At 35.9% G+C, this 27,402-nt stretch overlaps 2 protein-coding genes across 2 annotated transcripts; one reads left to right on the top strand and one right to left on the bottom strand.

Moving 5' to 3' along the window:
• Window positions 1-3,803: 3,803 nt before the first annotated feature.
• On the top strand, window positions 3,804-5,433 carry LOC111882669 (uncharacterized). The gene is made up of 5 exons (XM_023879041.2): window positions 3,804-4,035; window positions 4,350-4,626; window positions 4,722-4,867; window positions 4,955-5,073; window positions 5,184-5,433. Exons 2-5 carry the CDS (start codon window positions 4,412-4,414, stop codon window positions 5,283-5,285), a joined length of 582 nt encoding a protein of 193 aa, XP_023734809.1. The 5' UTR covers window positions 3,804-4,035; window positions 4,350-4,411; the 3' UTR covers window positions 5,286-5,433.
• Window positions 5,434-5,680: 247 nt separating this feature from the next.
• On the bottom strand, window positions 5,681-8,873 carry LOC111882664 (AP-3 complex subunit mu). The gene is made up of 8 exons (XM_023879036.3): window positions 8,714-8,873; window positions 8,509-8,608; window positions 8,300-8,410; window positions 7,975-8,064; window positions 7,621-7,868; window positions 7,334-7,543; window positions 6,237-6,444; window positions 5,681-6,156 (listed from the first exon to the last, which is right to left on the bottom strand). Exons 1-8 carry the CDS (start codon window positions 8,746-8,748, stop codon window positions 5,911-5,913), a joined length of 1,248 nt encoding a protein of 415 aa, XP_023734804.1. The 5' UTR covers window positions 8,749-8,873; the 3' UTR covers window positions 5,681-5,910.
• Window positions 8,874-27,402: the final 18,529 nt, after the last annotated feature.

The following is a 27,402-nucleotide window of genomic DNA, read 5'->3' as shown; positions in this document are numbered from 1 at the left end:
TAAGTTGTCAAAACATTTCAAAACTCTTTTAAAGTTATGTTACTTTATAGTTATACAAAACTCTGTTTTTAAAGTACAAGCATAACTTAGTAGATAAATGAGTCTTTTCAGTAACATTCCAGGTAGAACATTAGTAAACTACTATAGGTATAGTTTAGGAGAATGCTATTCATTACTTCTAGTACAATGAAGCACACAAAGAATCAATACCATAACAGAACAAACAGTGAAGAGAATCAAACAATACCAGAACATAACATAACAAACAAGTTAAGTTGCTATAGCATGAGAACACACAAACAGGATCTAATTATACCAATGAATCACTAACTCATTGTTTTAAACAAAAGGTGATAGTTATATTGGGTATACATGATCATATAACTTTAATGTGAATTATACGGCTTGCAAGAATTTGTTGTGGTCGCGTTTGGTTCCCTTAATCTCTTGACAGGGAGAGCGTTTAGTAGGGGTTCTAGCCTTCACATTATGACCGTAATAAAACAAATATGTTTTTAGGTTATTAGTACATCCGCATGTCATTATAAACGACATTTGTGTACTTACTTTTCCCATTACTTTCATAAAGTGTCAGTACCACTTGAAAGTTGAGCTATTTTCTAGTCAAGATAGTTATAAACTAGGGAGAATATACTTTTACATTTGACAAAGGAACAGTCGGGTTTAGCACAGAACAGAAGATGCCTTGGTAGAAGGCTACGAGTAATGGATAGGACCATAATGTTAGTCTTATGATTCCTTAATGTATACATCACAGGATACATATATACTAATAGATTCCAATAGCTAATAGGATGTGTGCTCTTCGCTTCATTTCCTGTTCTCTTTGGATTGTGGGCTTGGAACGAGTTCACCCAATCTATTATCTACCCGAATCTATATATATTTATGCTTAGTATACATTAAGTCGTCATAAGGGTACCAGGTATGGATCAGGTTATAGGACATAGAGTCAACACACAGCTTTTCTAGTACAAAGCATACTTTTCAAAGTCAGTACTTTTGGTATACAAAACTAGAAATTTCCCAGATAAGGGCTTAATCCATTTTATTAAGCCAGTATACACTTAAAGACTTTAGGTGAATAACTCTATAACACCTTAGTTTATACACCATGTTTATATATAAAACTAATACCCAATAGATAGTTAAATGTGTGTTTTCCGACTTACTTCCTGTCCTCGTTGGGTTGTGGACTTAGGGCAGATTCACCCAATTAACTTTCTACCCGATATCAGATTATATATAGCAGTATAAACAAAGCTATTATAAAAGTAGTCACTGTAGTCAATATTTTACCATAAGAAATATAGGTTTTCTTAAAAGAAATTTTCGTTAGATATAAAGGAACCATTACAAATAATTCCATGAGTAACAAGTGATTACACCAGGGTTATATATGACAACGATCTAATAACCAATGGAATGTGTGCTATCCGCCTTACTTTCTGTTCCCCGTTGGGTTGTGAGCTTAGGGCAGATGCGCACAATCGATTGTTTGTTTACTCTGAGTATATATAACTTGTATCCACTTAGTACGCATAGAAAGGCTTAGTGTCATTTTACTTAACTTTCATCCAAGTAGGAAATATAGGATTTTCTAGAGGAACAGGCGAACTTTTTAAAACAGAACTTACAGCGTACATCACTTGTGCATATACATTTTCAACCACATTTTACCGCTTACTCACATCACTAAAATCTTATGAACTCACCAGCTTAATTGCTGATCAACTCTTTCAAATAACTTGTATTCTCAGGAGACTATTAGACAGGTGCTCGTGCTGGGACTTCAGAAGATGGAGCATTATAGCTTCAAGTCTTGTTTTGTTATTTGTTTATGACTTCTATGTTTTGTGAACATACACATTGTAAACACTTTCTTTCTAAATGAAATGGTTGTTCATTACTTGCTTACCATATACATATCTCGTGATACTAAACATGACGTCCTCCACCCCTAAACGTTTTCGTCGTTCCAGTTTTGGGGTGTGACATATTGAACGCAGGGCGTTCCCCAATTGAACGCGGGGCGTTCCCTCTTTGGGATGCGTGCCTCGAACTTCAAAACTTCATAACTTTCGCATACGATCTCCGTTTTCGACGTTCTTTATATCCACGCGTAGGTGAGACTATGATCTACAACTCTCGTTTAGACTCCGTCGGCTAATTTTGACTTTATTTTTATTATATTATTTTTAGTAGGTCGAGACAGGAAAACTCCGTTAAAAATTCATAACTTCTTCATCTAACGTCCGTTTTTGTCTGTCTTTCTTTCGTTGCACTACTATCGACGAGATCTTCGATTCTCGTTTAGATTATTTCGGCTAGAAACCACTCGATCTCATATTCAAACTTTGGGCTGCATATCGCTAAGCTGAAACTTAGAAAAATCATAACTTCCTCATACGAAGTCAGATTTGGACGTTCTTTTTATGCACACTCTCGGTTTAATGTATTCTATGAATTTCGTTTAGAATACTAAGGTTAATTATCGCTCTATCGTAAATTCACTATTTACGTCGTGTTGTGTCGTATCGGTTCTGTCGCGAAACTTCGACAGGTCATAACTTCTTCGTTATAACTCGAATTTCTGCATTCTTTATATATCTGGAATCCTTGTCACGGCCACTACAACTTAGTTAAGATTATTCATTCTAAATAATATTCTATCAAAAAGTCAGTTTTGATGCTTATCGTCTCTAAATTGACTAGCAAGATCTACGAACGTTACAAAAAAGAACCAAGAAAGGCTCGCCGGAGATCGGAATCCCTTCCCCTCTCCTGTGTATTTTTTCTCCCAGATCAATGAAGAGGTTGCTGGAAACAACCCCTCACCATCATTGCCTTCATTTTCTCCTTCTTCGTGTTTACCAACGGATGGTAAAGTGACAACCGAGAGCTGTCGGAGCCACCCTCGTTGATGAAGCAACCGATTGCAACCTCCCTCCTTCCTCCATTATTGTTGTCGATTAAAACAACAATCCAAACACTCATGTGTGAGTTTCTTCTACCCTCAGACGTTGGATCGGCCCTAACATTGGCCAAATCGAAGTTTAAGGCTGCCGGAAATCGACCACCCCTTCTCGCGACTTAGACTGCTCGTTCCTCTCCCGAACAGAGGAGCAGACATAGAGAATGGATCCATGATTGGTTGCAGGATCCAGATGAAGACGGAAGTGACCTGCTGAAGAGAAGCATTAATGAAATCAAGTGAAACAGGAAGATGAAACAGTAGATGTGAGTGGTTTCCTTTTGAACAACATTTATATAGGTTTCTTTGAGAGCGATTTGACTTAGGATCAGTTCTTCTTCTTGTAGCCATTTTACAAATGGGTTTCTTGTAAATGGTATAGGTAAAATGTGTTTGTTTATCATATGAACCAGGAAATCGCCACTAACTCACTTTTGAGTGTTCTTAAACCGATCAAAGCCGCCTGAAACTCACCGGAAATTGATTTCTTTGACAAACAACGGTGGCGAGGGATATGAGAGAGCGATTGAGAATATGTAAAATGAGAGAGAGGGAGAGAGAGAGAGAGAGAAATTATTTTTTAATTGTTAAAATAAATAAATAAATATTAAAATTTAAAAAAATCAAAGATAAATGAAAAATACTATCCCAAGGGTATTATAGTCATTTCAATTTTCGGAGCGACTATTTTCACATACAAACTAGTTCAAAAGAACCACGAATCCAAAAAAAATCATAGTTTCGACTAATACACCAGAAAAATGACCCTAGAAAAACGCTTAGTACCAATGGGATTTTTGCAATTTTGTCTGAAATCATCCCCATTTTATACAAGTTGAAATCAAGAACCTGTTTATGGTCCGGACCCGTTTCTCAGGCCCTAGTTCTTGTTCGGGTTTGGGATCCACCAGATCGGGTGGAGCTTTTGAAGCGTACTCTGTTTACGAATTCTCCTACGCCTTCATCCTCCTCCGATCGCCGCCGCCTCCACTCCGCTCACTTCTCCCTTTCCCACTTTGCTCCGGCAGCGATACTCACAGGTAATTCTAAGCACAAATCACCTGTTACTAGTAGCGCTTGATTCACGGTTTGATTGTATCGAGATTATGAATAATATCATACGTCGAACTTGGATTTGCTTGTAGCATAGCGACTTTTGGCTCATGTGGTTACCTAATTTTACGATATTTGTGTTTATTAAGGCTAGAAATCCCTCCCAATTACAAATTCACTTGCTACGATAAAAATCATTAATGTTTAGGGTTCAGTTTTTCAGTTCAATTTCTTCAGTATTACCTGGATAGGTAGGTTCCCAGAATCGATTACTTATGTTTCGTTTTGCCAATTTCATTAGGAATCATCACTTTCATCCTCAAAAGACTCATTGAAGATTCTTAGGAAAGGTTGTCATCAACAATGAGACTCCGATATGCCATGGTATGCTCTTCAAATCAGAATCGAAGCATGGAGGCTCACTTCATACTCAAAAGGGAAGGCTTTGATGTTTCTTCATATGGAACAGGCACTCACGTCAAACTCCCAGGCCCTTCTTTACGAGAACCAAATGTCTATGAATTTGGCACCCCTTACAAACAGATGTATGAAGAACTCAGACGCAAAGACCCTGAACTGTATCCTCAATCCTCATTCTGTATTTCTGTTTATGCATGAATTTATGTTGAAATGAAAGTTCCACTTCAGTTGCCATTTCTTAATTATTACATAGCTATAAGCGTAATGGCATACTCCCAATGCTGAAGAGGAACTTGGGAGTGAAAACTGCACCTCAGAGGTGGCAAGAAAACATAGCAGATGGACAATTTGATGTTGTATTCACATTTGAGGAAAAAGTTTTTGATATGGTTGCTGAAGGTTAGTTTGGTCATCTTTACATCTTATAGTTTCCAGTTTTTATTTATTTTTATAAACTGTAATTATGGTTTTGATAATTATGTGTAGATCTTCATACTCGTGATCATATTCTTCTGAAACCTGTTTTGGTGATAAACTTGGAAGTAAAAGATAATCATGAAGAGGCTTCAATTGGTGCTAGGCAAACTTTAACATTGTGTCAAGAGGTTTGTGTCATCTCTTTTTTTCTTGCATTTAGCCCACTTTCTTTATTTTTAGTCAATTACCAGAATAAACTAATGAATGAAAGTATTATGTTGCTATTTGTTGCATGTAGCTTGAAGCGACTGATCGTTGGGAAGATGTGATTGATGATGTTATATCTACATTTGAGCAAAGACACCGAAGAAAAGTTGTATACACAATCTCATTCTATTGACTTAATGTAATGGATTGATTCTAGTTATAGAGCTTTATGGTGAGATATATAGTTGACTAGTGTTCATATGCTACTACTACTTCAATGTCTATGTAGCCAAATTTGATGTAATTCTTTTGGGATTTTAAAAAATTTAGACTTGGGGTAAGTTTTTTCGTCATTCCACACAACTTAAAGCTCTTATTTTAAACAAAAAAACTTATAATCCAAAAACGATTTCAAGTATCTTTTAAATGTGTTTAGCTTTTAGCTTTTATGTCATATATCAAAAACTTCTACATAGATAAAAGCTTTTAGCTTTTGAAGTTGATTTTGAATTTTGATTTTTTGGCTTAGCTATAAAAAATGAATCATCCTATAAAGACTTGTGAAATAGAGGAAACATAAAGAAATAATTAAGAAAACAACAAATAAACTTTGCTCAAAATGTCTCAAATGAAGTGTTTATTTACATGGTTGACCCACTATCATTAAGTTAAAAAAATGTAAACCCGAAACCAGAAAAAATGCAAACCATGTTTTGGTTCAAACTTCAAACATACCTATGACTCCATAAACAATAATCCAAACACAAATTCCACTCTTTTAAAAACCCGACAAATGGTCAAACATAAGTTGACCACAACTATGACCTAACTTCATATAAACCAGCTTCAGTTTGAGCTCGAAATCCCTTGTGAGCAGGATTTGGTAAATTTTTTAAATCCAATTTACCAATTTTCAAACCAGATAAAGCCACACCCATGATTTTAAATCCCACTTGAAAAGTCGGTTTTACTTGGAGTTTTTCTACCCCTTCTTCAAGCACCAATGTTCCCGACATTTGTGGGGTTTTATCTTTCGGAAACCTCCCGATTGACCAGCTACACGTCTGTCATATCACACCAAGGGCAATTTCGTCATTTCCCATGTATATATACATTGAAAAAAGGAAAGAAAGAATGGTGATACCTTATCAGCAAGGATGTTTACTGTTCCATGATTTGAAGTGAGATTGGCTGACGAAACAGAAGGCGGGAGTCGGAATTCCACAACTACGGAATCAATGGCTTTTCCGGGGTCATTCCTGATTCCGACCATTACATTGATACGACATGTGCCTGATTCCGAACTCAATTGAGGCTTTACATATATAGGAATATTCCTTAGCTTCTTCACCCTGTAAAGGAACTAAAGATTAGTCAAAAATACCTAATTTACACTTTTGGTCCCTGTGAATTAGTGAAATATCATTTTTTTGGATACGGTCCAATAAAAAAAAATTAAAGCATTTTCCGTTGCTATTTCATTGTTTCTTAATGTTTTTCAACCCGGGGTAGTCTAAATGACCATTTTGCCCTTGTCTTCTCCATTTCTTTCATCTAGCTCCACAAGATACCAACATTTGTAATCATTTATGGTGTAATAGGATGTACTTAGGGTCTGAGATAAAAATAGAGAAAGCAAGGGCAAAATGGTCATTATCATAAAATTTAACAGCTGGGTTGTTAACATAGATAACCCTTGGACAGAAAATGTTAACAGGGAAATAGGGATGAAAATTGCAAAAGATTCTTTTTTGAAACATATAAAAGAATCCATATTGAACAGGGACCAAAAAAGATTCATCCCCCCTATTTAACTGCTCCTTAACATTTTTCGTCCATAGGTCGTCTAAGTTAACATCCCAGTTTATTAAATCTTCAAAATGACAATTTTGCCCTTGCCTTAGTTTTTTTTATCGCCTTCATCTTCCTCCTCAAGAAACCAACATTTGTCATCATTAGTGGTAAAACTGAATGTATTAGGGTTTGAGATGGAGAAAATGGAAAAGACAGGGGCAAAATGGTCATTTTTATTGAACACCTGAGTTGTTAACTTATACGACCTAGGGACAAAAAACGTTAAGAAACAATGAAATAGGCATGAAAAATGAAAAAAAAAAAAAAAAAGGTTTCTTTTTTGGACCAGATTAAAAAAAGAATATTGATAAGACACAGGGACCAAAAGTGTAAATAGATCTTGTTCAAATGTTCAATTCCACAACAATTGCATATCACCATATATACCTGTAACTCATGAGCTTAAAAAGCCCATCTGGAGGCACAAAGGAGAGTATCTGTTCTGATTCCCATGGTCGAAATCGAACACAGGGGTGAAACTGTACATCATTCAAAATCGAAGGGTTTGCAAATGAAAGGGTCAAATCCGGAATACCCGAAAGATGAGAGTTCATTTCAACCAAACCAAAGATTTCACATTTCACCAACACCCCATCACTGAAAACCAAAAACTCAAAGAATTTATGATCCATTTCAACAAAAAGAGAAGTGAGAAAAAACAACTAAAGTCATACCTGTTTATAATTGTATCCATCTCCTCAACAAGATTGACATACACATCATTATTTGCATGCTTTAATTGTGTTGTCCTCCATGGCACACATGATGACGTGGCACCTGGAAGTGTGTCACTGACATTAGAAGTGTTACCTGTGACTACACTCAACATTTTGCTAACAATGTTTGGTGGAGCTATCATGTCCCTTAGTATGTTAGGTTCTGTAGTTAGAGGGAATCCATTGTCTATCATTTCATCCAATAGCTGTAAGAAACAATGTACTTTATATGAATATAACTGATACTTGACATAATCAAGAACAAAAGAGTTTCTAACAAATTCAAAATGGAATATTTTAAACGTTACATACCTCATATACTATTACAAAATTGTCCTTTATTACATCTTCATTTAATCCTCCAAGATAATCTGAGAGGACATCAGCTACTCTGCAAAGAAACTAGAAGTTTACTAGTCAAAAACATGTATTTTTCCTTGATATTTTGCATTCCAGATTGGTTTATTCTTAATAAAGGACAGATCTTGTGGATCAAATAGTTTAAATTTTGTTAATTTTGGGTTAATTTAGTTGATTAATGCACCAATAGAGCTTTGATCAAAATTTTCCATTCAATGTACTCGAGATATGAATAACAATCAATTGAAAAGAGAGAAAAAAACTAAATTATACTAACCTCTATTCCCATCAATGGTGGCATTTCAACTTGAGTGCAGGCTAAAAAAGTGATCCCTTCACGTACAATTTGGAAAAGGTAATGGGTTGGTGAAGCAATTACTGATAAAACCTATATATAACGAGAGATAAACGACTGAATTCTAACGAAACGAATCTAGATTGATTGAATTAATGGAAATATATATGAATGGAGAATCGAAGAAATACCTTAAGGGAATCAGGTTGAGAGATCGATTGCTCCCAAAACCAAGCGCAGATTGATCGATCAACACGATGCCCAGTCAGCTGCTTCTCTAGCATCACCTCTCTGGAAATTAAATTGCATATTGCAATCGTCAATTTTAATCAGCAAACAGAAACAATACTATCTTCAACTTGAATTATTTTACTAGAAAGAAGAAAATTAGCATACCCGGAATCGGAAAGAAGAAATATGCACTGCAACATATCTATTGGGTCGTTGAATGAATTGGGATTCGATTATTGCAGGTTTCTAGGGCTCAAAAATCTTGATCTCCGGCAATCGACTCCAATAGGCGTTGGATGCTGAAGGCATGGGTATAGCTGGGTGTAAAACAACGGGAAAATGACTTAGGCTCACTGGCAACTTTTTTTTTTTTTTTTTTTTTTTTTTTAACGTAATAATAATAAAAAAGTAACTAATAATACCTGTTTTAACCGGTAACTCAAAGCGAAAATGCCTTAGGAGGGTAACTATCTCTTATCTGTGTTCACGTGTTGGCAACTTTTTATTTTTTTGTACATAAGAAAACAACTAACTTGTTTTAACTGTGTAACATCCCAAAAATCATGACCAAAATTTTCGTTTTTAATTTAATACTAAAACCATAATTGTCAAACCATTAATTTAATACTCCGACATCGGGCCCCGCCCGGCATCAGGCCCTGCCTGGCATCGAGCCTCGTTCGGTATACATGTCTGTCTCTCTTAGGCCTCTCCTGTCTCCGGGCCCCGCCCGCTAAACACATACAATCATATAACATGCTAACACATAAAGAAACATACTCTACTATATCTCTGTCCTAAGAAACATACTCTGCTAATAATGAGATACAAAACATCATCCTTACTCAGCTGGTGATGAGATATGGGACCTCGCCCACACTTACCTCCTTACCAGGCACATATAAGTATCACATAGACAACAAGTATAATCTAACATGCAAACATTCCTCGGGCACCCGCCCGACATCGGACCTTGGTCTGGAATAACATTCTAGCATACAATGCCTAGGCCTAACCCCCGGGTCTTCCTACTCATAGACTACATGGGCTGACATTATGGCCTTAGACCCATTCACACAGTGAGGAGACTCACCTTGCACTGCTGAAGCCCTGGCTGGAACTAGTTGAGTACAGACGAAGTTTCGTATCTCATTATTAGCAGAGTATGTTTCTTAGGACAGAGATACGATAGAGTATGTTTCTTTATGTGTTAGCATGTTATATGATTGCATGTGTTTAGTGGGTGGGGCCTAAGAGAGACAGATATGTATACCGAGCGGGGCTCGATGCCAGACGGGGCCTGATGTCGGGCGGGGCCCGATGCCGGAGTATTAAATTAATGGTTTTACAATTATGGTTTTAATATTAAATTAAAGACGAAATTTTTGTTCATGATTTTTGGGATGTTACACAGTTAAAACAAGTTAGTTGCTTTCTTATGTACAAAAAATAAGAAGTTGCCAATATATGAACACGGATAAGAGGTAGTTAGCCTCCTAAGTCATTTTCCCTTTGAGTTACCAGTTAAAACATGTATTAACCGGTAATATTAGTATAATCTAAATAGTTAAAACAAGTTAGTTGGTTTATTATGTACAAAAAAGAAGAAGTTGTCAATATGTGAACACGGATAAGAGGTAGTTACCCTCCTAAGTCATTTTCCCTAAAACAACCTGTAATTTTGGGTCTCGTAAGCCGTTTCCCGTTAAACGGGTTGGGTCTCGTTCGTAGGTCGTTTTCCAGTTAACGGGTGTTTGGGATTGTGTTTCAAAACTCATTTGGGACATAAGTAAAAAAATTAAGTCTTTTAATTAGATTAGATTTTTAACGAGATTAGATTTGTCGTTTAAAAAAAAATATTAGAATTGATCTAAATATTAAACAACGGTAAATTATCATGAAAAATTTCAACAATAAAGATAGGGTTTTGAGCTTTGTTTCATATGATGCTCCAACATCATTCTTGTGGTCAAGTAATTAACATAATGAGAAAACCACAAAAAAAGTGTTCATGTTTAACGATTGTCCATTGAGAAAGGAATATTGGATATGTTCCTTAGAAGTATTGTTAATATGAATAGGGAGTGATGGAGGATGGTTTGCTACTATATTTTTTTGAGTCGTTTTTATCTTTTATATCCAAATCAAGTTCTTGTAGTAACAAAATCGAACAAATGAGTCTTAGTGATTGCAAGATTGCTTATTGGGAAATATGTTGTTAAATGTGACTCGAACATTTGGAGCATTCATATGGAACATTTGAGTTCAATGGAGCACTTGGGGTTCATGGAGCATGTATCAAAGGAACATATCATCTGAGAAAGGGATGGATCTCCTGACAAAGGAACGGATCAAGTGACAAAAGAACGGGTCTTATAAAAGGAGGTATGTAGCACCTGGAAGTGGAATGGAGCGATCTATGCTTGGATGCGCCACTTAGAAGTCAATGTGCGCTACTATTGGAACTTGGTATGCCACAAAGTGACTTAATATGCCACGAAATGACTTGATATGCCACGAAATGACTTGATATGCCACCAAGTGACATGATATGTCATCAAGTGATTGGATTGCCACCAACATGATATGTCATCAAGTGACTGGATATGTCATTCATGAGGTGGATACGTCATTGTGGAGTGGGTGTCTAGATATGTCAACCTTGGAGAGGATATGCCATCCATTGATCATGATGTGTCATCCTCATACCTGATGCGTCATCTTGATGCAAGGATGTGACACTTGGTTCCTTGATATGCCAAGGTATCCCCTGATGAGCCATATGTTATGAAGTCCCCTATGATGCTCAAAATTATTCAAGGAAGATCAAAAGTTGAAGATGCTTAAGGATTATTGCTTGATGTGCGACCATGATAGTTGATATGACATGGTAATCCTGATATGCCACTTTTGTATCCTAATATGTCACTATGGATCATGATGCTCCATCATGTGTGTTGTTGATGCTCATGCAAAGATGAATGCTCCAAGAGATGCTTTATGACGAATTGTGATTGGTTGACACCTTTCATGGGCCTATAGGCCAATAAGCTTGGCCCATTAGGGTTTTAGGTCTGATCCCTCAAGTACAAATAGAGATGCATGTTAAGTCATTTTGTATCTTGAATTCTAGAGTATTAGATGAATCTCTATGAAAATTGTACTTGTAACCTTTGTTTGAGAGCTCTGAAATAAAGAATACTCTCTTCCTGTCCATAGACGTAGGTCACCTTGGATCACTATTAGGAGATCCATCAAATAGTGTGTTGTTTTACATAATTTGAATCGAGTGTGTTTGTATCTCAAAATTGTATGTTCCAATAGTGTCATGCCAAATGAATGATCTTGATCGTCAAGTAAAGGTCAAGCTAAATCACATGTGGTTCTTCAGTTGGTGACAACAGGATATACGGGTTCTTCAAAAACTTTTTTTTATTGGAATGTAAATAGAAACTACCTTGTTAAGGTCTTTAAATTCCTTAAAAATTGGTTCTTTATGAATCAAATGGTATCCATGAGTGTGTTTCCCTATTATGTATATATCTGTTTCCAAATCAAAGTGCAATGGAAGGGATTGTCACGAACTACATGTATCCATACAAAACCTACGAGAATCTGCAAAGAAAACACAGAGAAACGGGTAAAAGAGAACTTAGAACTTTGGGTGTGGGCAACAAGATGCAACACAAAGGTGTGTCACCTTACATGTCACCTAAGCAAATGGTATTATAACATCAAGTGGGGAAATGGACAACAAGATGCAACACCAACTTTTTGAGAATAAATATGTTTTATTTTTAATTTTTTTTTTTGAATTTAGTTTTTTTTTCTTTTTCATTTTTTACCTTTTTATATTTTTTTAATCACTAAAATGAATCATAATATCTAAATAAAATATATTTTTTATAAAACATAATATTAAAAAACAAAACAAAAAAAAGACATAATTTTTAAAAATCTAAAATTAAAATTATAATAAAAACAACATTAAAAGACAATATTAATTAAACCTAATACATAAACATTTTACTATGACGTAGTAGTTTTATTCCACACTGGATCAAATCGCAGCAACTCCCACGCTTTCTCAAACGCAAACATATGTTTCATCTCGACCCGATATTGTTCTTTTGCGGCGTTGAACATATCCACGTCGTTGGTTCCGCTTTGTTGTTGCGCTTTCAGCCAGTTATAAGTGCAATTGAATTTTGTGCGACGGTTGCTAATTTGAATCCATTTGCTACTAAGCATGTCCGTATTGCGATATGGTTTTTTCTTCAATATAGTGTGAAATTTTTTGCACACCGCCTCCCAATATACACCGTTTTTCATCATATTTCCGCGACATTCGTCTTTTGAAGTACCACACCATGTTTGACAAAGCATTTTCTTCATCCGGTGTCCACCAATGTAGATCTTCCTCATTTTCCATGTCAACCACTATAGCTTTCCCTCTCCCTCCTGTTTGCGTTTCAACGGATGGTTGTGCTGGAGTGTTTGTGTTTTGCTCCATTTTTTGTTGTTGAAATAGAAGTATAGAAAGAAAGAATGAAAATATGTATAAAATGGATGAGAATGAAATGTATTTATAATTAGAAAAAAATAGTTTTTTTTTATTTAATATTGTCAACGATCAAAAATTGGTAACGTTCGAAATTATACCCATTTAATCCAGTGGTAACGACAACGAAATGCCACATAACGAGATACAACGAGTTGGGGGGCGGTGGGCGTCATGACGCCGTTTCCCTCTTCCACCTCAGTTCCGTTGCTTCTCGTTCTAGCCCCTATCGCGTCGTCTTAACAAAAGTAAATATAAAAAGAAAAGTCTTTATGGGTTTTCAAAATTTTAAAAAAATATTAAAAAACAAAGGAAAATGATAAATAAATGCTTAGCACAAGAGTTCCTTGGCAATGTTCCAAATTTGATCAAGGTAGTTGACTCAATAAAGCACTAACACTATCACCAATGCAACCCCTGTTGGAATTTTATATATAAAGGAATTGCAAGTTGACAATTTCCTTTGTATCCCACATTGGTGGAGAGAAGAAACTTTTGAGGGTTTATAAGCCTATTCCCTTGGTAAGCCTTCAAAGGCTTTAGTGGATCAAAGGATTGGGTCAAGCCCACGCGAGCGCCTAGCCTAGCCTAGCACTAGTCGACGCCGCGAGTGCGTGAAATGGCGCGATTTAGGCGCACTTTGCACTTCGCTCTGAGGAGCTTTTATTTTTGACCAATCCTGGTCAAATGGTTGACTGCCGTTGACTTCGTGGAGGCCAAGTCAGGGTATTCTAGAAGGATCAGGAAACGGCTTGATTGGAGAGCAAGTTGTCGCCCTAGGGTTTCTGGGGCCGGCCTATGGGGGCCTGTTTGATGCCTTCTAGGGTTACAATACCTATAAATACAGCTCCCTAGGAGCCACATGAACACTCACGAAAATTCTGAAAGCTCTCCCTCTCTCTACGGTTTTTTCTTCTAGTTTCCGAGTAGTCGCTTTGTGTTTGTCGATTTCCAGTGTTGTTGGAAAGTCGATTTAGCTGCATTAAATCCTGGGGTTTTACTCTGTTGTTTACAGCCAATACAAGCGAAGTAAAAACCTTTAAGGACAAGAATCTGATCCGTGCAGTTGCTTCAAGATCAAGTCAGCAATCAACAGGTCGGTTTTACTTTTCTGTCTTGTGTTTAGTTCGTCCAATAACAGGACAGTCTTCTTCTACCTTTCTTATAATCAGATCTAATCGAGAAGGATAGATCTGGTTTCTGGACGAAACTTGGTAAATATAATAATAATAATTGAATTTATTATTCACAAGTAATCGACATATAATTCATAATATTATTTGTCAGTTTCCTTGCGTGTCTTTTAGTTTGATATACAACAATCTTAAAGGTTTTTTATTATACTTTGTGATCAATCAACAGACTAACGGACACTACTGCTAGCCTCCACTTCATAAACCAAGAGTTTGCCTAACTTGACCAATTCGATGGTCAAAACTACACTCGTTGGGCCGAAAAGGTCAAGTTCATGCTTCATGTCTTGAAGCTCTCCTTTGTGTTGGACCCAAAACTGCCACCAATTCCAGATAATCCAATTCCCAAGGAAGGGGAATCTGTGGACCCAGCGGTCATTACAGAACTGGAAAAGCAAAGGATTCTGCGTAGAGAATCCGAGGAATTGTGTGTGGGTCACATCAAGAATTCCCTATCTGATCGGCTCTATGATCTTTACTCGCCGGTCAAAGATCCAAAAGAGCTATGGAATGCGTTGGAACTTAAGTACAAGGCACATGAGGAAGGCACTAACAAGTACCTTGTGTCCAAGTACCTTGAGTTTCAAATGGTTGATGACAAATCGATTATGGAGCAAGTGCATGAACTCCAAGTCATGGTCAACAAGTTGAACGCACTAACCGTCTCTCTTCCAGAACTCTTTCAGGTTGGTGCGATCATCGCAAAACTGCCATCCTCGTGGAAAGATTTCTCTAAGAGAATGATGCACAAGTCTGAGGACTACTCCTTGGATGATCTGATGAAACACCTCCGCATTGAGGAGGAAACTCGCATCAGGGACAAGCGAGGTAAAGTTGGACAAAGTGTGCATCAAGTGTCAGCTGGGAGTTCTAGCCACAAAGGCAAATATGGGGGACAAAACAAGAAGAACTTTGGACCCAAGAAACAAAGCTTCAAGAAACCGGGTCATCAGAATCCTAACTCAAAGCCAAAAAGGGCCGGTCCTTGCCACATCTGCGAAGAGATTAGGCACTATGCGAGAGAATGGAAAGATCGCAAATCAGTACCGGTTGCACATGCAGTCGAGAAGGTGACTGACATGGTGGCTAGTGTGAACCTTGGAGAGATTTTCATGATCTCCTCTCTTACTCGAGCAATCTGTGCTCGAGGTTGGTTCGTGGACACTGGAGCCACAGTGCATGTTTGTGGGCATCGAGAGAGCTTTAGCACCTACCACCCCATGCCACAAGGGACGTTTGTCGCCTGTGCTGATGGCCACAGAGCTGAAGTTCTAGGAAAGGGTGATGTTCAGTTGAAGTTCAGACGTGGTGAATGGATGAATCTTCGAGATGTTCTTCATGTTCCTACCATCTCGAAGGGTTTGGTTTCTGCGGACAAGTTTGACAAGGGTGGGTTCAAGATGGTGCTTGAGAGAGGCAAAATTGTGATCACTAAAGGCAGAATACATGTTGGGAGGGCGAACAATACTTCGGGAATGTATCGCTTGTGTCTTAGTGATGAGGGTAATGTGAGTGGTCCTAGTGTTGAGTGTGGTGTTTCTAGTGTTGCTAGTGTGTCGAGTGTTGGTAATGATGTAATTGATGGATTGGTTGCTAATGTGAATGAAGTGAACTTTTCTGGTTATATTGTTTGTTCAATTTCTTTATGGCATAAACGTTTAGCTCACACTAATGTTAAAAACATTGAAAAAATGCAAACTAAAGGTATGTTAAAATATGACTCAAAAGATTTTGAAAAATGTGAAACATGTGTAAAATCAAAGTTCACTAAGAAACCATTTCCATCAGTTAAGAGAAACACATCTTTACTTGAGTTGATTCATTCTGATATATGTGAGTTAAATGGAATCCTTACTCGAGGAGGAAAAAGGTATTTCATCACATTTTGTGATGACTTCAGTAGATATCTACATGTTTATTTGCTGAGATCAAAAGATGAAGCTTTTGATGCATTTAAACGATATAAGGCTGAGGTCGAAAATCAACTTGAAAGACACATCAAAATTCTTCGCTCGGACAGAGGCGGAGAATATTTCAACCAAGAGTTTGACACATTCTGCGAAGAGAATGGAATCAAACATGAGAGAACATCACCATACACCCCTCAACAGAATGGTTTGGCTGAAAGGAAGAACCGAACTCTTTGTGAGATGGTCAACTGTATGTTGAACCAATCGGGTCAACCAAACAATCTGTGGGGGGAAGCAGTATTAACTGCTTGTTATGTTCATAACAGGATCACTAGTCGTGTGATTCCTACAAGCCCTTATGAGTTGTGGAAAGGTAGAAAGCCTAACCTAGAGTATTTGAAAGTGTGGGGGTGTGTTGCTTATTATCGGACTCCCGATCCTAAGCGAACCAAATTGGGAGCACGAGCTAATAAGAGTATATTTCTTGGATATGCTCAAAATAGCAAGGCTTACCGATTACTAGATATTGATTCTGGTGTTGTTGTGGAATCCAGAGATGTGGAATTCTTTGAGGACAAGTTTTCTAAGGATGAAGAAAACTCTAGTCATACAACACCTACAAGTACCTCTCGAGAAATACTCCCACCTCCTCCCATTGTGGAGGAACCAAGGAGAAGTACTAGGGCTAGAATTGAGAAAACCTTTGGAGATGATTTCTATTCTTATTTGGTCGAAGGAACACAAAAGAAAGTGACGAGAGAGGTCATCTTGTCAATTAATTTGGATGATGATCCTAAGACTTTTACTGAAGCCATGACGTCTCGGGATGCTCCTCTGTGGAAGGAAGCAATCAATGACGAAATGGATTCAATTATGGGTAATGGAACTTGGGAGTTAGCTGATCTACCCAAGGGGAGAAGACCCATAGGATCCAAATGGATATTCAAGAAGAAATATCATCCTAATGGATCCATATCTGCTTATAAAGCAAGGTTGGTTGCAAAGGGCTATAGGCAGCGAGAAGGGGTCGATTATTTTGATACCTATGCCCCAGTTGCTAGAATTAGTTCAATTAGAACTCTCATAGCAATATCAGCTTTGAAGGGATTGTACATTCATCAAATGGATGTGAAGACAGCCTTTTTGAATGGTTATCTCAAAGAGGAGATTTACCTGGAGCAACCTGAAGGTTTCGTAATACCTGGACAAGAAAACAAAGTATGTAGACTTGTTAAGTCTTTGTACGGGTTGAAACAAGCTCCTAAACAGTGGCATGAGAGATTTGACACCACTGTGACTGCCTTTGGTTTTCAGCACAATAGTGCTAACAGATGTATTTACTCTAAACATACATCTGATTACATAGTAGTTATATGTCTTTATGTTGATGATATGTTGATCATTGGCACTCACCTAGAAGGTATTCTTGAGACGAAGAAATACCTATCCTCGAACTTTAAGATGAAAGATCTTGGAGAAGTAGATACTATTCTTGGTATCAAGGTGAAGAGGACAGGTGGTCAGATTTCTCTGAGTCAATCTCATTACATAGAGAAAATTCTGACAAAGTTTCAACATTTGAACATTAAGGAATTTAACACTCCTTTTGATTCAAGTGTGAAACTTAAGGTGAATTCTGGTCGAGCTGTGGCCCAACTAGAATATGCTAGTGCAGTTGGGAGCATGATGTATGCTACTCACTGCACGCGACCTGACATCGCATTCGCTGTAAGCAAGTTGAGTCAGTATACAGTTAATCCAGGGACGGAGCACTGGAAAGCAGTGGGTAGAGTACTAGGATACCTGAAAAGGACAAGTACTTTTGAATTGACATATTTGTCATCTAATGGAATACTTGAAGGTTATTCTGATGCCAGCTAGATTGATCACACCAGTGATTCAAAATCCACAAGTGGTTGGATTTATACTCTAGCTGGTGGTGCTATTTCTTGGGCGAGCAAGAAACAGACATGCATAGCTCATTCAACGATGGAAGCTGAGCTAATTGCCTTAGCAGCAGCAGGCAAAGAGGCAGAGTGGATTCGAGATCTACTTATGGATATACGTTTGTGGGATATTCCGATGCCTTCAATACCCATGTACTGTGACAGTGAGGCCACACTGTCTAAAGTATATAATGCGGTATATAATGGGAAGTCAAGACATGTAGGTCTGCGTCACAATTTTGTGAGACAACTAATTGAAAGTGGTACCATCAAGGTTGTCTATGTCAAGACAAGTAAGAACTTGGCAGATCCGTTTACCAAACCTCTGACGAGAGATTTGGTTACATCTACCACGAGAGTCATGGGTCTAAAACCACAATAGAATCGTTTAGTGATGGAAACCCAACTTGACATTAGTGCTCCTAATTTTCAACTTTTAAGGGTAACAACTAAATCACTAACAATAGAAGGTACTGTCATTCATGATAGATCCATGTGAGGTAGGATAGTGCGTCGTTGCCGAGAGTGAGGTTGAGTTACGACTCTTAACGTAGTTTTGGAGACATCTAAGCAACGAAGATGTTGTAAAACTATGCCTATATAATCTAGAGGTGGTGCCGCCTCAAGTGAAGATTAGTGGTTTATCTTCTAAAGGGTCATGAAAAGGATTTATAGCGCATGACCATAATAGCGCTCAGGGAGAACACAAATATGACTTGTGGTGTGTGGGGGTAAATCGGAGAGGTCATTGAGGTTCATGGTTTAAACCTATAAGGATACCATTGAATCGGTCTCTTCTTGTTTGTTCTCATTAAACTAGGGTTTAATCTTCGTGACACCCGAGTGACATCATCTGTCTGAGTGAAAGGAAACTTACCAACTTGGTAGGGGATTGTTGGAATTTTATATATAAAGGAATTGCAAGTTGGCAATTTCCTTTGTATCCCACATTGGTGGAGAGAAGAAACTTTTGAGGGTTTATAAGCCTATTCCCTTGGTAAGCCTTCAAAGGCTTTAGTGGATCAAAGGATTGGGCCAAGCCCACACGCACGCCTAGCCTAGCCTAGCACTAGCCGACGCCGCGAGTGCGCGAAATGGCGCGATTTAGGCGCACTTTGCACGACGCATCGGTCGCTGGGAGCTGAGGAGCTTTTATTTTTGACGAGTTCGGGTCAAGTCGGTTTGACCGATCCTGGTCAAATGGTTGACTGCCGTTGACTTCGTGGAGGCCAAGTCAGGGTATTCTAGAAGGATCAGGAAACGGCTTGCTTGGAGAGCAAGCTGTCGCCCTAGGGTTTCTGGGGCCGGCCTATGGGGGCCTGTTTGATGCCTTCTAGGGTTACAATACCTATAAATACAACTCCCTAGGAGCCACATGAACATTCACGAAAATTCTGAAAGCTCTCCCTCTCTCTGCGGTTTTTTCTTCTAGTTTCCGAGTAGTCGCTTTGTGTTTGTCGATTTCCAGTGCTGTTGGAAAGTCGATTTAGCTGCATTAAATCCTGGGGTTTTACTCTGTTGCTTACAGCCAATACAAGCGAAGTAAAAACCTTTAAGGACAGGAATTTGATCCGTGCAATTGCTTCAAGATCAAGTCAGCAATCAACAGGTCGGTTTTACTTTTATGTCTTGTGTTTAGTTCGTCCAATAACAGGACAGTCTTCTTCTACCTTTCTTATAATCAGATCTAATCGAGAAGGATAGATCTGGTTTCTGGACGAAACTTGGTAAATATAATAATAATAATTGAATTTATTATTCGCAAGTAATCGACATATAATTCATAATATTATTTGTCGGTTTTCTTGCGTGTCTTTTAGTTTGATATACAACAACCCCATCTCATAAATATTGGATATGGGGGAGGTAAGAAGTAGGCACCTCCTACCGACCGTAGGAGACAACTTTCGACGATAACTTGCAGCATAAAAAAATATCATGATTAAGAGTCCACATCGAATAATCTCTTTTAGTACAAAATGTTAGTCCATGATAAATATAAATATAATGATAAATAGATAAAAAGTTGACGTGTTCATCCATCCACTCCTTCAAAAATTCTTGCATTATGAAAACGTTAGCCTTAGATACAGATAAATAGTAGTATATAGTTAGCAAAGTAATTCTCAAAGTGATTACAAAATTAAAATAGTATGATAATAATATTTAAATTATTAAAACGACAAACGGTCGAATTCAATATTAGAAAAGAGGTGATTGCTTACTATATAGGCAAAATCATACTAGTTGATGTTTAAATTTGGGATCACATTAAGGTGTTAGTTTGATTTTTTGAAGTCAAAATATCTGCAGCCTGCGGACTACATCTGCAAGCCTCTGCGGCAGAAGAGGTGGATCAAATGTCTGCAGTCTGCAATAAGAAGACTGTTTGTTTTTAACGTCTGCGGGCTGTTAAAATTTAATTTTTAAACTTAATTTCATATCATAAACATTAAAAATGCATTTTTAACAAAAAAAAAAAAAAGAAACTGCACGGTGGCCCATGTTTTTTTTTGTTTAGGTTAAAATGAGGTTTGAAGACCTTTGAAAACAGTGGCCCATGTCTGCGTCAGAAATACCTCGCGCAGACGTTTTCTGATCTGCGCACTTCCAAAAAACAAACAATCTGCGAGGGCATATGTCTGCGCGTTGTCTGCGCGGCGCAAACAAAAGTGGTTGCGTAGATCTTCACACAAAAAACAAACAACCCCTAAGTGTATTTGCACCCTCTGTCCTACACTACACAACATTTTAGATGTTTTTGGCATGGTTTTGAAGACCAGGATATAATTGTACTATAGTTAAATCAATCAAAAAACTAAAAAACAATCTAATGGGAAAAAATTTCATAAGATTAAAAACAAAATAATACAATCAACAATGTTTTTGTATCTAAAACATTCAAACCCAAATTAAATGCAATAAAAGAAATAAAAACTTACTATCAGTCGTGATCATGGGAGGGAGATTAGTGTGCATGGTACGGACGAATGGCATCATGTCGTTGTTGATGATAATATGCACAAACATGGTAAAAGAGATGTACAAATTTTCCTTATGAACAACCTTGATTATCAATGGAACTATCAAATTTTGATGAAATGAGATTTAATCTTGATGAGGATGTAATGGATGTGTTTTATATAGTGAGTTTAACCCCTTGCAGGCTGCAGAAAGTGAAGAAAAACATCCATGGAGTGAAAATCATGGGGTACAATCATCCCCTTTTATAAAGCTACGAAAATAAGGAAAGTAAAGTAGTGTAAATTGTTATGACGATTCCTACATAGCATCTTAGGAAACTACCTCTGACGTAGGGAGCTGATTCCTTTTGGGGTTGGCTAAATGGACACCATATTTTACCATTTAGACACACTATAATTTTTAAGTATTTTTATTGGTTAAAATTACAATGGTTTTTGAAAAAATGATTAAAAATAGTTACCTATTTGATGACTTTTAATAAAGATGTTTATAGGGTGTCTAAAGGGTGTTTTAATAGCAGCACCTTTATGTCATAAGCCTTTCCCGACCCGAAACACCCTAAAACACATTACACATGATGTCACCTCAGAGGCATACTATTACCCTCGTATTGTTTTGTCCTTTTTAGCTTGATTTATTGATTTGATTACACTTTTTAACCATGAAATCCTAGAGGCACTCTTGGACGTTTCCTATTACATTACGTATTTTCACCATTTTCTTATATATCCTGTTACATAAACATATATTCCACAATTCCATCAAAATATATCATTTTTGTGTAAACAAATAATTTGGACAAATATAATATATTGCAGGACTAACATGAGTTTTCTCTCTTATCGGCTTATAGAGTAGGGTTTTAACTATGGGGCAAGCTACTTTGAAAGCTACACCATGCAAAGTGGCAAAGCATGAGAAAACATGCATGGAAAATCAACACACGTTAATACCTTTTGCATTTGATACTTTCGGTTTCCTTGCGCCAGAAGCTGTGGAGCTCCTCAATAGAGTCAAATGGGTCATTCATAGTAATGTTATGACCTCAAGATCTATAGATGTTTTTAAAAGAATTAGTTTTGTCATCTAAAAATGGGTTACAACACAACTTGTTGCTCGTTTACCTGCTACGTCCATATAAAACTTTCTTCTAATTTTTTTATCAAAATCGACATGTAGAATCAAATTAAAACAAATGGCTCGATCGGTTAACATGTCATAACTTCATTAACATAAGTACTTATAGTTACCAAAGGGCCTTTGTATATTTTGACGTCGATTCCGATATATGGATTTTTACATATTTATCGTTTATTTTAATATAATTATTTGTGCATATAGTCTTCTTATTTGTTCCCATTGTTGAACTCGTGTAGAGGGATCATCAACCGGCATGTCTAAAAGTAGACCCTTCCATATATAGATATGGCATACTTTCAGGACTTAGTGGCATGGTCAGCCCAATAGGAGGAAATTTGGGCGACCGCCCAAGGCCCAAAGTTACGGGGCCTCAAAATTGATAGCAACAGTCCGTTGGTGTCATATCTAATGTATATATGTGTGATAAGCTCATAATTCGTAAGAGTAGTTTTTGCTTTGTGTGTTGTGTCATCGTGTTATTAAGTCGGAGAGTATATCCCAATTCCCAAGGGTTAATGGGCCATAAATTTGGGTCAAATTTGGAAGTGTTGCATGTTTATTTTTGTGAAATGTTGCATAACCATTTGACAAGGATTCGCAAATACACGTGGGATAATAAATTAAATAACAATTTAAATGATGAAACTTGCATAAAATGTGGAACGTATGCATACATAACTCTCTTTTTCATATCTAAATGATATGAATGTGAACTTAGTTTGTAAATGGCTTTGGATCTTTCGATCCATTTACCAGTAGTAAATATCTATATATTGTAGATAATTTTTCTCCGTATACAACAATTGATCCTTTAAAATGTTGTATTGTACAACTCAATAATGCATAAATTGTTGTGTATAGCAAAAAACTGTTGTATACGAATCACTTCCTTACATTGTATCGGTACTATTATTTTTTTAGTAATAAAGAAACAATTTAGGTTTTTTTTTTTCTTTTAAAATATGGAATAATAATGTTGAATAACCAATAACCAATAAATTAAAAGCTTGCATAAAATGTGGAGAATATGGATACTTTACTCTCTTTTTCATATTTAAAAAGCATTTGGCGTTGTATCTTTAGTGGTGTATCTATACGTTGTGTCGGTATTTTTTATAATAATAAGCAAACTATTTTGGGTTTTGTTCTTTTAATATATTGAATAATAATGTTGAATAACTAGTGTATGATATACCAATATAGTATACGACTATAGACCATCTTGAAAGCTATATAAGTATATAACGATGGTCAAGAGTTGAAAATAATTTATTTTCCATATTTTTATTTTGTTTTATCTAGCCCACGGATTGAGAGGAGAGAGGGGCAACTCGGGTAGGAAGACTATCATTTTTTTAGATTTTTGAAGTCAAGAAATGGAGAAGCAAATTGCATATTTGTCACTTTCAAACACTTTTTAGGAAAGTTAAGATAGATCGTTTTTTTAATAGTTTATATATGTATCTATTATTTTACTCTTAAATCTATATTTTTTTATTGATAAGATTTGAAGCATTAAACTTTGACTAAGAGGAACCAAAAACTCATCATATGAGGGTAAATCGTGGAACGCCATATCTTATTTGTGGAATTATGCACATCACCCATAACCAAAATTTGAAATGGCCTTTCAATGGAAATGACACAATTGCCCTTATTTAATGAAACTAGTTTAGCTACTTGCATGAAAACAAAAACGGGAAAATCAAAAGAAATTTCCTGGTAAAAAACAAAATGAAAGGTCAAAATCAAATCACAAAAATAAGAATCAAAATAAAACAAAAACAAAAAGTAGAATCAGAAAAAAAAATGAAGAAAAATAAAACAAAAAGAAAACATAATTTAGAATAAAAAAACAGTTGGGAAATCACAATCGAAAAATGAAAACAAGATAACACCATAACCAAAATTAGATATATACCGTCAATAGCATTTCTTTAATGCGGAGATGACGAAATTGCCGTTTAAAAAAAATTAGATGACTAAATAAAGCTTGGAAAAATCTAATAACAATGTAATTTATGATGTAATATGTAATAGAATAGTATATATATTATATAATAATACATTATTATTCTTAATTTTTTTTGTTGGTCGACATCTTTTATTCTAAACACTTATTTGTGGATTTTTATAGCTATAAAAGTTGCTTATACAATATACGAAAAGATTTTGTAATAAATATGGAAAATTAACTACCAGTAATTATGTTTTTACTTGAAAAATCCCGATTAACAATTTTCATTCTAAATTGGAGTTGACAGAAACCAACTCAGCCAAAAGTCCAAAATCGAACTTAAAGTTGTCATGTGACACCTATTTAATAGATTAAATGAATTTGATTTGGTTGAATTTTTCAGTTAATTTTCAGCCTATATATTTATTTTATATATAGTTAACTATCATTGTTTTATTATAATATTGTTTTATATCTAAAAAGAAAACCTTAATTCTAATTTCTAAAATTGTTAGACCACAACCGCCTTACTGTCGAACCACGATGCCCATTTTACTTGTAAAATAAACATTGTCAATGTTATTCAAACAACTTTTTTTATATTTATAGTTGTATTTTCTTCAAACTTCGGAATATTATTAAAGTTTATAATTTATTTAAGTAGGCATAATATATTCATTCTATTTCTAGTTTGAATTTTAAATTAATCAACCAAAATTCAATCCAAGTTTAATTTAATAAATCAAGCTGAAGAAAAAAAAATACACATATTAATCAACCCATTTATTTAAAAGATTGAATTTAATTTAAAAATCACATTTAATTAAATAGGTTCATTAGATAAATTGAACCCAAAATCAACCTACGTCATTTTCGTCGACTTATTGCCATCTCTATCAAAAACTAATAACTCTATTTTATTTAAAAGCAATATAAAACAAATAAATACCAGAATAGATTTTGAGATCTACGTCCATGAGTTTTAACCGTACAAATTGAGTTTTAATTTGAACCACAAGTTAAAGTCGTTTTATTATATCATCATTTTAACTTTTTATATGTTATTTGTATTATGTGTGTGTATATATTATAACTTTATTGAAATGCACCAACTTTAATTAAGGCAACTAATATTATTTTTGTAATGTTTTTTTTATTTCTTATTATATATTTACAACTAATAAATTAAATTAAACTAAAATGGAAAAATCACTGTAATTAATTAAATATATAATAAACGATTTAATATTTTTACAAATATCATTTTTTTTAAAATATAATAAATACACAGTAATATACTTATTTTTATTCACACGATACTATTAAAATAATAATATTTTATAAATATAAAATTTGTTGATATATATATATATATATATATATATATATATATATATATATATATATATATATATATATATATATATATATATAGAGAGAGAGAGAGAGAGAGAGAGAGATGTAAGTTTAATTGAGAAAATAAAAAGGTTGAAAATGGGAGAATCATTCTCAGTCATTCATTTAATCTAAACATAAAAAGACACGGTGACAAACTTGTAAATATGATAATAACCTTCAATCTCAAATACGTAACATCGATTTCTTTGTTGAATACTCCGATTGTTCGTAGCTTGCAAACATTTGTTAAAGTTCATAACGGATTTGGAATTGGAATTTCTCATATTCGCAAACGAACTCAGTTGGAATCGGAATTTCTTCGCTGTTCATGAAACTGGAATCGGAGTTCTGGACTCGCAGTCACAGTCGACATTGAAGAACTCGGAATCGGTACTCACAGGTTCCTAATCGGATTTTCAGAAATCAAAATCAAAATGTGAAATCGATCAGACATAGGATGTCGCATCTGAAGCGGAAGCTTTTGAAATTGGAACATATATTCTAATCGGAACAATTCACGTCTTGATTATTGGTATTACAACGAAATCTGGAATCGGGATTTCAAGGTTTCAAAATTGAAATCGGAATTTTCGTTGGAATGAAATCAAAATCGGAATTACACGCTTCAAAGTCGAAATCAGAAATATATGATTATTTGGAATTGATAACTTGAATCGGAAATATCATGTTTTTAACATTTTGAAAAAAGTTAACTTGTATGCACTCCACATGTTTGATGAAATGCATAAACTAAATTACCACGTTATATTCACATATGAATATGTTTCCTCACCTGAATCGGTATATGATTATTAAAAATACAAAACAAATATGCAAGTCAGTATGTTATTCATATGTGAATAACATATAAAAATTATATATATTTGTGAAAACACCTTGTAATATTTATATGTGAATATATTATGTAATATTCATAAGTGAATATATCATCTAATATTCACAAGTAAATATAATATGTGTAACGCCCTGTTCTAAAATATTCATTTATGGAATTTCAGAGGCCAAGGCCAGGGGTGTTTTAGTCCTTTATTAAATTTAGAGGTATTATTCGAGAAGTTTTCGGGCCGGAGTGTGTTGTTAGAAGCGTAGGATTTCTCGCCACCTTTCCGTGGATATAAAGTTCATCAGAATCGGATCTAGAATGAAGGAGTTATGACACTTTGAAGATTTGGCAAGAATGGCCCTTATAGAGAAAAGTTTGCATGGGAGACCATGCATGCATGTTGGGGCACGCGTGGGTACGCCCAGCGTAATGGGGCAAGTTAGTCGCGGGTGTTCAAGGCGTACGCCCAGCGTACGTGGAGGTACGCCTAGCGTACGCTAAATATCATAAAACCCTATTTTTTGGGGGTTAAGCATTATATAAAGGACATTATGGTTCCAACCCTAGCCCCCATATCAGCCTCCCCAACCTCAAAAGAAACCCTAGAACGTCCCTACCTTCATTTTATGAGATCTTGACTTTGGAGAACCCATTTTTGTGGTTTAAAGCTTAGAAGAGAAAAGAAGAAGGTTGGCAAAGAGAAACCTTGGAAGCTAGAGCTTGTAGATCTGGGATAAGTGCCTCATTTCGGACCTCTTCAAGGTAAGAAGTCTTGATCTTTGTGATTAATCTCTTAGATCTCCTTTAGTTCAAGTTTATGGACTTTTTGGTCCCAAGATTAGGTCTTTGAGCCCTAAACATGTTTCTAAGACCAGGGTTGCCTCCCTTAGAGTCATATGAGTCCCAGAAACAGTAAAGTT

The sequence above is a fragment of the Lactuca sativa genome, chromosome 2 (assembly GCF_002870075.4).
Source record: "Lactuca sativa cultivar Salinas chromosome 2, Lsat_Salinas_v11, whole genome shotgun sequence".
Lineage (NCBI taxonomy): Eukaryota > Viridiplantae > Streptophyta > Magnoliopsida > Asterales > Asteraceae > Lactuca > Lactuca sativa.
Note: the sequence above shows the minus strand (reverse complement) of the source record. Positions and strands in the feature narration are given on the sequence as shown.